This window comes from Marmota marmota, unplaced genomic scaffold (assembly GCF_001458135.2).
Source record: "Marmota marmota marmota unplaced genomic scaffold, marMar, whole genome shotgun sequence".
Classification (NCBI taxonomy): Eukaryota; Metazoa; Chordata; class Mammalia; order Rodentia; family Sciuridae; genus Marmota; species Marmota marmota.
The window spans coordinates 6,573,649-6,587,883 of record NW_025999998.1 but is presented as its reverse complement, the minus strand read 5'-3'; the positions used below and the strand labels follow the sequence as shown (position 1 = coordinate 6,587,883).

General features: G+C 37.2%; 1 protein-coding gene across 2 annotated transcripts in view; it reads left to right on the top strand.

Moving 5' to 3' along the window:
• The window catches only part of Slc1a1 (solute carrier family 1 member 1), a 76,895-nt gene that overhangs the window by 30,467 nt on the left and 32,193 nt on the right, over positions 1 to 14,235 (top strand). For both annotated transcript variants that reach the window (XM_048806834.1, XM_015492878.2), the window contains exon 2: positions 10,155 to 10,295. In XM_048806834.1, coding sequence (XP_048662791.1) covers positions 10,155 to 10,295 — 141 coding nt within the window. The remainder of the gene's footprint in view (positions 1 to 10,154; positions 10,296 to 14,235) is intronic.

Below are 14,235 nucleotides of genomic sequence, written 5' to 3'. Positions count from 1 at the left end.
GGAGATAAAATGAAACTTAAAGACAACAGGATTAAAAATTTGGTAGGTGAATTAAATATCTACTAAATAAAAACAAAGCAAGGATTAGTAAACTGGAAGATAGGCTTGAGAAAACCAGTCAGCTGCATCACAGAGGGAAAAAAAGATTCCTAGGTATTTGGGTACTGAAAAGCACATTTTAAAATAATTTATAATTCAAAGAAGTCACAGTAGAAATTATAAGAAGTAATCAGCAATGAAAATACTGCATAATAATTCATGGAATACTATCATAGAATTTAGAAGGAGGATAGTATGAAATGGGTGAAAAAGCGAATGTGCTAAACAATCAATTTATAAAATTTAGAAAAAGAACAGATAAACCTAAAACATTAGAAGGAAATAAATTGCTAGATAAGGGTGGAATTTAACAACAAAACAAAAACAAAATAGGCGTGTGGTATGGAACACATTTTGAAATAGACTTAGAATAAAGGAACTAGATCTTCTCGTATTAACATACATAAATCTCAAAAACATAATGAAAACATTCCCAAACTAAAAGGCATATTGAGAAAGGAAACATACATTTAAACAGATACCATTTAAGTAATATTCTCCAACACAAACAGCATAATACATTTTAAGAGATAGACACAGATATGTAGTATGTATATATATAGAGAGAGAGAGACAGAAAATAGACTCAAAATAGTGATGTCCTTGAGGAGAGAAGAGAATAGAATTGAGGGAGCTACAATGATCCTCCACCATAAGGATTTATTTAAATCAAAGAAAATCTGTAGCAAATTTGGTAACATACTAATGATTCGTTCATTCTGGATAGTGAGTGTATGCGTGTTTAATGCTTTTTTACTTTTCCTTGAAATATTTTAGTATAGCATTTTTTCAAATAATTGTCAATCTGAATTCTGTGCTACATGGCATGGAATTCTAACACACTTACTGTTAAGCAATAGAGTTAATGCCAGTGCTACCGAAGGGTTTTACTCTATGTCATCAGGTTATGGAAAAATAGCTATGGTAGGCAGAATTCTAAGATGTTCCCCAAGATTCTCACCTTTGGTACACATGCTCTATATAATCTCCTTCCCATAAATGACACTATGATGAGATTTCACTTCTGTAATTATTTATATTATCTGGCAAATTATTTATATTACCTGGATTTATCAGGTAGTTAGGATCCCTATTCAGCTGGTTTTACATTAATCAAAAAGGAGAATATTCTGGGTAGAGTTTACTTCATCCAGTGAAACCCCTTTAAAAGACTGAGCCAAACCCGAACATATAGTCCTGCTGACTAGGAAGAGGTGTGGGCCGTGTTGTGGGAAAGCCATGTGGTAAGGAATGGTGGAAACCTCCAAGAGCCCAGGGCAGCTCCAAGCTGATAGTTAAGGGAAAAAAAAAAAAAAATCAAGGACCTCAGTTCTACAACCACAGGGATGTAAATCCTGAAAACAGTCCCATGAGTTTGGAAGAGAACCCCAAGCTCCAGAAAGGAATGCAGCCTGTGATGCACTGAGCAGATGACCCCCATGAAGCTTTGTGCTGTGCCCTGGCTCTTGACTCATGGAAACTGACGATAAATATTTGTTGTTTTAAGCTGCTAAGTTTGTTGTTTGTTACACAGCAATAGAAATTATTCCCATAGATGCTGAATGTACCCTGTAAACTGTGGCATACTCCACAAACAATGCTGGTTTTGTTACACCATTGATAATTCTTCCTTTATCTGAACCTCTGTGATCAACACACCAGAAGATCAAAGGTGCTGCATTTGGTAGCCTTCTATGTCTAGTGCCGCAGTCTGGCTGGGCACAAATGCCGCAGTCTGGCTGGGCACACAATCACGAGCCACCACACAGCTTGTAGATTCAAACAGCAACTCTTTATTCCCAAACTCACACCAGCCGTCTACAATCACGTTCTGGGGAAATCCACGTTCTCTGCCCAAATCCACATCCACTGGGCTTCTGTCTCCCAAAAAATACTGTCTGAATCCCGTGAGAACTCAAGGGGAACTCAGGCAGCAGGATACGCCCTATTCCCAGCAGGAATAATCTTAAACCTGGAACGCCCTAAACCCAATTATCCTAAACCGGGAACACCCTAATCCGCCCTGGTCCTTGAGCAAGTTCACCTACATGCAATGTCACTGCAAAATGTCCTATTTCCACGAGTCCTTCCACTAAGCAACATGGGGTACGCTGGCAAGGAAATTGTCATACCTACTTGGCTAATGGCTCCCAGCAGTCTAGTCTTGGAATACAATTTTGATTGAGATCTTCAAATCAGACTCATTTTAGACAAAAGATCCACAGAAATTGTTTCTAAGTTTACATAATATAAATAAATAAATAAAAATTAACCTACCATCCAACACTAATGTCTGCTGAGGTCTGCCAGTGGTACCCAATGGAGGATCGAGTTTTAGAATGTTTTTGTTGAATATCATTGTGGTTCACTACTCTGAAGGAGAAAGTGGTGAACCTTCTGAAAAGAAGCAGAAATTTGAATTTGTACTTGAGCTTCAGAAGATGAAAGAAATTAAACAATTCCTGGAGTAACCATTAACATAGCAGGAGGCTTTCTTTTTGTGATCATCAGCTAAGAATCAGTAAATATAGGCATCTCTTTACCCAACTTATCTTATGCATCTTACTCTTTGTTGATTCCCCCCCAAGTCATAACCTCACTTTTAGCAAGGTCTCATTTAGGCCTTTTAGTCTGGCTTTTGCTGTGCTGAGGTATGAAGAGAATGATACTTTAAACATTGGGCCACAGTGTGGGGATGCCAGTGCTATTAGTGAAAGTTCCCAAAGGGAAAAGCATCTCCAGGAACAAAACACCAAGCCCTAAGGCCTGCCTGTCCTTCCCATGACTCATGGACAATCATGGAGAACTGGAGTCTGGTTTTATTAAAAATGCAAGTTAGATGTTCTCATAGTTTGAGAGTCTTATGATTTAAGAAGATCAGAAGAAAGAAAACGGGCTTGTAGTCTTACACAGAGAAGCCAGAATCTGTGCCTCCTAACCTTACAGTGTACCATGGCCTTGCATGCTTCTTTGGCCATGACCTGAGCCGGCTGACGTGTGGCCTCATCTGCCCTTACCTTTCTAGTTACTTTTTTGCTGGTGTCACCCATATTAACCCACCCACACCACTTTCCAGTGTTCTGTACCCACATATCCATGGGTTCATTAAGCATCTTTCTCATCCAAAAGTTAATTCATCACCTTTCTCCAGAATTACCCAAATTCCCCCACTGGGATAGGTACCAATGTCCACTCTGTTGACCAAGCTAGAAAACTGGCAAGAATCCCATGGCCTCCCTTTCTTCCTCAGCTGTACCACCCTCCACCCACAACCAACAAATTCATCACCAAGTACTTGCACTTCTACCTCCTAATTCTTCCCAGTTCTCCACTCTCTTCAGACCTCTCGCCAGGATCACAGCAGTGACTTCCTAACTGTTCTCCAGGTTCACACGGCTCTCTTAATTCAGAACTCCTTTAGATGAATGGGTAAATCTGTCAGTGGTTTCCTACTGCCTTCAGGATCAATTTCAATTCCTTAGCATAGTGTGTGGGACCCGTCTCAGTCTGCCCTTCAGCAGCTGCCGGTCCTCCTTCTGATCACTGCCCACACTGAATGGCTTGAAGCCGTTCACATGCACTAGGATTTCTAAACTTCATGCCTTTGCAATAGTGTTCTGTTTTTCTGAAATGTCTTTTTCTTTTTGGTCTTATTATTAGTCCTCCTTTCCCTGATAAACTTTCTACTCTCTTGAAGAAACTGTTTATCTTCATCCTAACTCTTTTTTTTCCATTGAATCCAGGGCTGCTTAACCATGGAGCCCCAACCACAGCCCTTTTTGTTTTTTATTTTAAGACGGGGTCTTGCTAAATTGCTTAGGGCCTCACAAAGTTGTTTGAGGCTATGTGATCCTCCTACCTCAGCCTCTCCAGCAGCTAGGATTACAGGTGTGTGCCACCACAGCAGGCTCCCATTGTTTTAAAGCAGTTTGTCTGTGTGCCTTTCAAAGACGATTCCTTGAGGACAGGGCTGGACATTGAATTGTCCTTGTAGTCATGCAGTGTGTTATGGTGCCTATTTGTATAGGTGCTCAGTAAATATTTGATATGTGCATATTAGTGAGTGGATGTTTTAGTCAGCTTTTCATCACTGTGACCAACAAGAACAACATAGAGGAGGAAAAGTTTCTTTGGGGTTTACAGTTTCAGAGGTTCAGTCTATAGACAGCCAACTCAATAGCTCTGGGCCCAAGGTGAGGCAGAACATCAGGTGGAAAGGCATAGTGGAGAAAAACAGTCAGGACATGGCAACCAAGAAGCAGAGAATGAACGCCATACACCAGGGACAAAATATAAACCTCAAACGCACGCCCCCAGTGACCTACTTCTGCTAGCTATATCCTACCTGCCTGCAGTTACCCAGTTCCTCCATATCAGTGGATTAATCCTCATCAGTGATGAGTTAAGGTTCTCATAACCCAGTCATTTTACCTCTGAACATTCATGCATTGTCTCACACTTCATATCTAGATCATAACAGTGGAATAATAAACCTATGTATGAGGGAACAGATAAAAATGCAGATGAATATAATAAACGGTAATCTCTAGCATCAGCTCTCGTTTTTTAAATGTATATTGGTTATTATTATATCACCATAGTCATTTTACTCATGGTCTGTGGAGCTAGTCCCTTTTAAAGTTCTCAGTCATTTGTAAAATGAATGCTTTGAGTGCTACTAGATGATAAAATTGAGTTGGACAATAAAATAAATATTATGTATGTATTTTATTTATTTTTATCAAGTAGGCTGATAGACTAACTTGAGTGTTTAATGTCTTCCTAAAAATACACAATAAATAATGAAAAGTGAATGACCTGATGCCTTCCCTTATTTTCTCTAACTTTTATTTGGAGTGACAGAAGGTTTGGGGAGGGAAGAAGGGAATAAGGAAGAGCATGCAAAGAAGAGAGTCCAATTCTTCCCTCCCTCTCAAATTGCATATCATAGATTCTGATATCTGACATATTGGACAGTGTGGAATGTTGTGGATAATCAGAAATCTGGATCATTGCCATATCAAAACACGCCATTGTGGCCCATGAGTTTTTTGAAGCATTGGAAGCATAACTAAGGGCACTTGGTGTAGTAATGGTGCAAAAAAAAGTGTAACCTTTGATTCCAAAAGTTACTTCAGGATCAGCTGTGCTAGGAGGAGAAGCAGTCACTCTTTAAGGCATGGTGATGCTGGTTTAGCTCAGTATTGTGCCAAACAGAAACTGTTTTTTCTGTGGTCCCAAACCATTATCCCAGAGAAACCCATGAGATCCTCACCAAGATCAACTTTATTCTTGAGTCAGACTGAATTAATTGTAGGTGGTAGGCACCAGGAAAGATGACTCAATGGAAACAGTCACAGCTATTGACAAAACAGTGCAAACCACATTTTCTGTTGATAGTGGACAGAGTTATCCATGAAGGAAAACATTTATTATTGCAATAACAACAAGATTGAACTCCATTTTAACTCATGCTTTTCAGATCCTCTAGCACTCAGTGTAGTGCTTGGTATGTAATTGGCATTAATAAATGTTAATTTGTGATTGCTTTTTCTTGAATTCAGATACAACAAAGAATGTGTTCAGTGTGCCTTCTTCCCTGAAGTCTGGACATGTATGATAATATTAAGGCTTTGCATCACATTAAGGCTTTGCATCACAGTCTTTGGTTGTTAGGAAAAGTCAGCAACATTCAGGAAATTTTTCTAGGATTGAATGTCTAACAGTTGGTTGATGGTAAATAAGCAAGTCTATACAAACTTGTAATACTCAACACTTACCAACAGTAAAAATGTTCAATATTGGGAAATGTTCATGATATCAAGTTAAGTGAAAAATGCTTTATAACCCCCCTTTACATTCTGTACCGTGTGTGACTCTAGAAAACATGCTAAGTGAAAGAAGTGAGACAACCAACCACATATTGTATGAATCCATTTCGGTGAACTGCCAGAGCAGGAATCTGTGGAGACAGAGAGTAAATTAGTGGTTTCTAGGGGCCTCAGGAGGGAGAAGGTGATGAGCAGTGACTCCTGACAGGTTTGGGTTTCTTTTTGGGGTGATAGAAGTGTTCTAGAATTAAACATTGGCAGTGGTTCTACAACATTGTGAATATACATAAAACCACTGAATTGCACACTTTAAATGGAAAATATTGTGTTATATGAATTTTATCTCAATAAAAATACCAAAAACTCCATGATGATATAGCCATTAGAGATGACAAGAGATAATATGATAATTCATTTGAGGTGTTTAGTGCAGCTCCTGATAGGAACACAAATGTGCTCATTTGTGTTCACCATTATTTTATGGTTAACTGTAATAGAATATGTAAAATAAAAACAATTTCACTTTGCAGGTATTCAAGTGAGTTGGTAGTTTGGGGTGAATTTTTTTTATACTTTTTAAAAATTTCTAGTAGAGCTATTCTAATATTGCTAGTATAGTAAATACATTTTTTAAAAATTTGAAAAAAAAATAAGAGTTTTACAAACCCAAGCATCTGGTTTTTGAGATATACTTCTAAGAAAGGCTTGCATTGGTGGAGCTACTCAGATCTTTGGAGAGCAAGAAAAGGATGAGAAAAAGGTCCAGATATATTGCAGTGTAAGGGCATTATAGAGAAACCATCCTTCCATTTATCCAGCATATACACATTGTCATTATAGGAAGTGTCTTTTTATGCTTTTTTTCCTCACCATTAATGTTCATCTCAGAGTAGCTCCAGGAGGCCAAAAGGGCACCTGGTTAATTGCTTACTATAGAGCCTAGCATGTGGCATGGCCTGATAACTATTTCAATGAAAATTTAAAATATTTACCTTTGTCAATAATTCTTATTTAATCAATCCAAAATTAATTTGTGTAATGGGAAACTAGTGGGGAAAAAAACACACAAAAGATTCTAATCTCTGTCCTTCACGTCCCCTCAAACAGTAACAATACTTCTTTCATAAATCTAAGTCAAATGCAATTCAGCTACTATCCCCAGGTTAATTTTATAACTCTAAAAAGTGTAAGCTCCTGAGAACAAGGACTGGTGAGGACCTGGAGAAAACAGAGAGGAAGACCGGCTGATGTACTGATATATGGCTTTTTTTCTCCTTGTGATTTCTAGTATTGCTTCCTGAATAATAATTTTTTTATAAACTTAGAAAGCAAATCACCCCAGAACCCTGGGGACAAGTCTGTGGGACTTGCAGTTGTTTTCTCACACAATAGAGACATAAATAGATGACATTCTGGGTATCTTCTCTTTTAAACTTGGGTCTTTGAACTTAAGAATCCCTAGTTGATTGTTTTCTTCTTGTGTTTCTTTCTCCTCTGTGTTACTAACATATTTATATTTAGCATAAAACCTGGAGAAAGTGTGGACAGCTTTCTTGGAACTGAGATCCTGTGACCCCTATTTTAAAGTGGAGGCTCAGAGGTGCTCATAGCCTCTTGGGCATCAGAGGGATCTCTGAAGGTCACTAACTTAACCTTTTCCCCACCACTTAATAAGAGGACTTAAAATTTATGGCCCTGCTTACATGCCTCACAATTGGTGGAACCCAAATCCCAGCATGCTCATCTAACACCAGTATTCTTTCCACACTATCTCTCTACCTGCTTGGGATCATCTTGCCTGTGTAGGGAAGAGAAGCTCAAAAACGGTGTCCTTGAGTCCCTTGCTAGGGGTGCAGTGTTCTAAGCTACTACCTTACCACTGGGGAATTCCTCACTGGCCTTGCCAAAGGCCTCTATGGTACTCTACCATTCAAGGAGACTATTGACCTTTACCTCTCTCAGGTGGGCATTGCCCTCTCAGGGAGGCCTAACCTGCACACCCTTTGGAGAGGAGTTATTCCCAGCAAGCTTTAGCTTTTGAACCTTCTCCATGCACCTTAATCCAGCCCAAGGTTCCAACTCTGTAATGGGTAGGGAGGGGATGTGTCCTGTGAGATCCTGACCTGGTCTAGGGACCCGAAGATCTCCCAGGGATTATCCTCACCCTGACCTGAATCTGATATTTCCAAATTTGATTGGTCCCAGTTGAGGGCATTCACCAAACACCTCAGGTACTTGAGTATCTTGGGGCAACATCTATAAACCTCCTAACTTGACTGGCATTTCTAATTCTTTTCAGTAAAATAGAGAAATGTTGGAGTACAATTTGTAACAGTGACCTTCAAGAACAAGCTTAATAGAAAGTTTTAATTGCCAAATACAATAACGCATTTCACCTTGCAGTTTGCCCTTGATTGTTTGTAAACTACTCCAAGTTATAACTCTTTTGTTTCTCCCATAAAAACCCATATTTCACTGAAGTCTGAAAAAAATAGTAAGTACTTTTCTTTCTAAGCACACTGCATTCATTTGGATGGAGATGGGTAGAGGCAGTTCATCCTTGGGAATACAAACCCTGAGGTTGGGCACAACATAGGGCTTTTGTGGCTGTTTTTTTTTTTTTTTAAACACAAACACATCTTTATTTTTACATATTGAAGTTTCTTTGACATTCAAGCCAAAAATTTATTTGAAGCAATATAAATAGCATGAGAGAGAATGTTTTTTTTTTTTTTTTTAAAAAACAGCCTTGAGCATTATGGATTATCTTTATGGCATAAGTATATGCATATAGAACAATTGAACCCAGAAAATTAATAAAGCAGGAAAGAAGTATATAATGCCTTTTTAGTTTACTTAAAACATTTTGAATCATCTTAACCACTCATGAGTTTCTAACAGTAGGTTTTGATATATGAACTAAATTAGAGAGGTAATGGATTTGTTCTTTGTCTTAGCTACAATTTGGGAAACATTTATGACCAGAAATGCATTCTGTATTATATACACAAATAAAGAGATCAAGGAAAAGATAGAATATGTAGGAAAACAAAATTAAGGATAGATTTAAAACACAAAATGCACCAAGTGAGAGGTTCATGTATTTGGTCTACTAGTGGGTAAAAGAGGAATACCTGAAATTAAATGGAAATTCTTATATTGATTATAATTCATATTTCTTTTCATTGTCCTACAGTCAAATTTTCACCAGCTGATAATTTGAGTTTATGAATTTGCATACCCAGTTATATCCACTTTGACTTTTCCTGCCATTTAATCATTTCATTTTCAATTAGCATCACTCATCAGAGGTTAGTGAAAGAAAAAAGATATGAGTCATCCCAATTCATTTATTTTGTGGTTTAAAAAAAGTATATATGTGTGTATTGTGGGGAGAGGTACAAGAATTTAGAACAGTTTGAAATATGATGAGGAGGATATTGAAATTTTGTGAGTTTAGTTATCAAAGTTGTTATTAAATTGTTTCCTGTACACTTCATATAAGCATCTTGTTAAGGCAAAATTTCAGGGAACATATAACATTTCTTAAAAGTGAATGTACCCCTGTAGTCAATGTATGTATAAGAACTCAAGATCACAAATTTCATAAAATGGCTCTTGATTGGATAAACTGGAGCATACCATTACTTAGAAATAACTGGACAGAATGCAAACCAATGAAAACATAGTTGTTCAGTAATATAATAAATGTCAAATCAATATAATATTAATTTGCTATTGAAATTACAAAAGTTGCATTAACAGAAAAGCATCACAAAAAATTCATCATTAAAAGTGCATATAACAAAACTATGAGAAAATACAAGTGGATATGCAAGCTATGAAATATGTAAAATGTCTCTGCTGATAAATAGAATAAGGTGGTTTGTAAAAATAAAAGTTATACTTGTTTTTCTAAGATGGTGAATTACTTTCTTTTCCACAATATTCTTTGATATTTTGTGATTATTATACATAGAATTGATGGGAAAGAAATGCAAACCAAAGCTCTTATGTGAGATTATTTTTTTACAGATTAATCGACTAATGTTTACCTTCAACTTATTTCCTTTTAAAATACATTTTTTTAAAAGTCTAAATTTTACAGACTCATGAGTGATGTCTTCTTGCCATTAAAGTTTGCAGTTTGGGGGATATTTTCCCATTAAAAATGTAGATGGGAGAACTCAGCAATGTTCCTCTTTTTTTCCTTGTTTTTCTTAGGCATTGCCATAGGAGTCTTAGTTCGAGAATACAGCAAGCTCTCGAATCTGGAGAAATTCTACTTTGCTTTTCCTGGAGAAATTCTAATGAGGATGCTGAAACTCATCATTTTGCCATTAATTATATCCAGCATGATTACAGGTACCTTGATGTTCTCTGTGATTCTTTAAGGAGTCCAGCAGAATCCATGTTGGCCTTTTCTAATTATGGAAAATTGGAATGCATTAGAGGCATCACACAAATCATGCACTCATATACACTCCTCACTTGGAAAGTGTATATTTGCTTAGGTGAAAACATTTCCTTGGTGTCAGAGTGGTATGGTTTTGTCATGGTGCACTGTCTCTAATCTTCATTTGTTCAACAAATGATGTCTTGTGAGGGGGATGGTATTTCAAATATATTGTAGATAAAACTCCATCTGGGGCACAGAAGTGGGGAAAAGGCATATTTGGTCCCTGAAATGTCAGCTAGTGTCCTCGGGGAAAATGTGGTTGTCAATTTTGATCATGTTTTCAGTAATTCACTCATTTGTTTCCCAGCTGCAGCTGAGCTCTCTCAGCAGCTGCCTTTAGGATCCCTCTGTTCCCTACTCCTCGCCTACTTCTGCTCCTCCACAGGACTCAGAATTTGCTACATACCTGTCCTGCAAATTTGCCAGGGGGCCAGCAGCCAAGTACTGTGGAAAAGACCTAAGTATGGGTTTGTACCATACTTTACAAGGCCAGCATTTTTAAACTTGTGACACAGTTGGATCTGAAAATGACTTTTCACTTATTGGTCATTATATTGTAGGATTTCTTCAAAGAGAAGGAATTCCAAACCATAATTGAATACATAAATAAAGATTATTAAATGGTCTCTTTAGGTTTCTAATAAGCTAAGAACATCAAGGCTATTTACGAACAAAGAGAAGGAATCCTATAATATAATCCTGCAATGTATCTCTTTATCTAGATAGAGACTAACCTGATTGACAAAAATGCCATTTATCTGTAAATGGTATGCTGCTGTATGCATTCCATCACTGCTTGTACTTATCTCAATTCTGGCAATTGAGAAAATGTGGCATGACATTAGTCACTTCTGTTGTCAGCTTCAAAATCAAGGTTTATGTAACCATGCAATTAGGAGACTTGTACGTCCTCTTCTAGAACACTTTTCTCCACTGCCATTGAAAAGATCTGATCTTGTCCAAAACATTGGCCAGGAGGAAGGGAGGAATCTGCTGCATTCAGTAATTGCATTGTTTGAAAAGCTGCCACATTTGACCAATGAACTTCACAAGAGCAAAACTCCAGTCAGAATCGAGTCCCTTGGGAGCTTTGTTCATAAATGGTCTTGGTGTTCTCAGCATATGAGAAACCTAAAGAGAACATTTAATTATCTTTATTTATATATTTAATTATGTTTTGAAATGCCTGAGTTCTTTCAAGCCTCACAGCCTCAGGAACAAATCAGCATATTAGTTGTTTCTCCCACATGATTTTTATTTTCGTATTATTGGAAGCATTTAAATTTGGAAGAATTTTGTATAAGTATACAGATTTCTGGCTTTTTCTGGAAAAAAAATTAAGATCTGGATACACCATTCATACACACCAACACCCATCAAGAGCCAAGAGACAGTGGTTCCATTTAATTGAAGGAAATACATTTGAGGATGCCGCAGTCCCCACCATTCCATATTCCCTAACACCCTGTCCACTTCTCTCTTTTATATTTGCTGATTGGTTCCTGTAGGCACTGCAGTTATAACACCTTAGAAATTTTCCCCATATCAAAGATTCTTAATCTTTTTTTTCTTTTTGTACTCTTTCAAGAGCAAAATGAGAATCTTGGATTCTCTCCTTATATGCGTACAATTGTACAATTGTACGCATATAAGATATTTTGCATACTTTTACATATTTTGTACAAGATTCAAAAGCTGCCTGATGAGTGACATCATTTAATTCTTGTTTCTATTGGGAAAGTAAAGAAAGTTAATCCAAAATTAAGCAGCAAACTCAAAACTCATGTAGTAATCCAGGTTCTAGAAGAAAAGGTAAAAATACATGTATGAATATACTAGTTCTATAATGTTGGCTGTTTGAAAATATGGGCTGTTGAGAATCACTTAGTGATATGTATTTCAGGCTGGCTGTTTTGTGTATAGCTCAGCTTTGTAAATAATCTAGGGAAATAAATTATAATTCTCAGTATTTTAGTGACATAGCTCAGCTGTTTTTCAAAGCCATAGCAAAGATTCTGGTAGGTTCTATACCTATCCTTTACCAAATCCCAAGTAGCTAGTCAGGAGCTAAAGAGAAAGAAAAACCACTACTCATTCTTTTGAGTAGTGACAATGAAATGGTCAGAGATTCCAGGGATATGAGCAAAAGCAGAATAGGGAAAATGGTTCCACTTTCATGTTTAAAATTGTCAGATTAAAGGAAAAAAGTGGCAGTACTAGTATTGACAATGATGTGGGAAAATTCATACACTTTCATTTCCCATCAAAATTGGAACAAACTTTCTGGAAGGTGGTTTAGAACATGTTCTGATCTTTCCACCTGGTAATTCTACTTCATGGGATTTATCATAAAGAAATATACAGAGACATATTCACAGATTTAGGTACAAGAATATTCATGGTAGCATTTTAAAAAATAATGGCAATAAATTATAAGCAATCTAAATATGTGGTATACCCATAAGTTAGGATACTGTGCAACAATTAAAAACCTGCTTGGATACATATTTAGTGACAAGTGGAAATTTTCCTAATACGCGCCCAGTGGAAGGATAAAACAAATTACACAACATGATGTTGTATAAATGCCAGGCTTTTGTAAAATATGTATACATTTTTAAAAGTTGGGTTAAAACCAATAGGTTAACAGTGGTTCAATCTGGATAGTAAGAAAACATGATTCACTGTACTTTCATTACATTTTCAAGGTGAACATGTGTTATTCTGTTTGTCTTGTTTTGTGTTTTCCCCTTTCTTTTGTTTAATGGCAGAAAGTGGGATGAATTCTACTCTGTGCTCCACAGACTTTGCCTCTGGTAATTTCCCTACTCCTCTTCTCTGAGCTCTGCTCCCTGTCCCTGCCAGTTCAGTGCCCCTTTTAGCCTTGTGTGCAGGTCATTCACCCCAGCCCTGCAGCATCATTCCATTTCCCCACCCAGATGATGGCATGGAGAATTCACAGGAAGGGCAGTTTTCACATTGCAAAAGCCTTGGAAAACCCAGCAGGTCACTAGCCTAATTGGTGCATTTATTAAGCCAAAGGAGGATGTTGTGGAAGCTATGCAGATTGAATGCATCCCTCAGGAATACATGAATTAGAGGAATAAATACCGCTAACACTGAGACCCAAGACTAATAATCTGTGCTCCTGAATATTCCTTGCCAAATTAACAGGTTAAAAAAAAGGCCATGAAAGCCTTTGGTGACATAAAAATGCTTATTACTTTATAGCTGTTTTTTTAATAGGATGATAGTCTTTTAAAATAGGATGATAGTTTTTAAATAGGATAATTTATAAGAAGATGATGTTAAGAAACTATCTTAATCAAGAAAATTTGAATATAGGCTTGATATTAGATGATATCAAAGATTTCTGATCATTTTGTTAGAGATGATAATGGCATAGAGTTAATTAAAGAAAATGTTCTTTTTTAAAAAATGCATGTGGAATTATGTGGGGATGAAATAACATAATGTCTCATATTTGCTTTAAAATAGAAAAATGTAAAAGAGAAGGCACACTCAATATAATCTTAAGGCATTTTCAGAGACAAACAGACAGTGGGGGCACTAACAGAATCTTCTCCATGACTTACATTCTAAAAAAAACCCACCTTTCTGCCATGGTGAGGATGATCTGTGCTTGGGCCCTTTTAACATTTAGGTTTCTAAGCTGTTTTTACGTCAAACCACCAGCAAAACAAAAAGAGGAGATGGCTTGTAGATACGCCTGAGTACTGTGACTCTGGAAAAATACTGGCCCAGGTCTTAGTAGCCAGTGAGTTTCAATTCAAGTCATAGTATCCTAATTATTCCATTGGGGGGGGGGGCAGGGGGGGGCTGGGT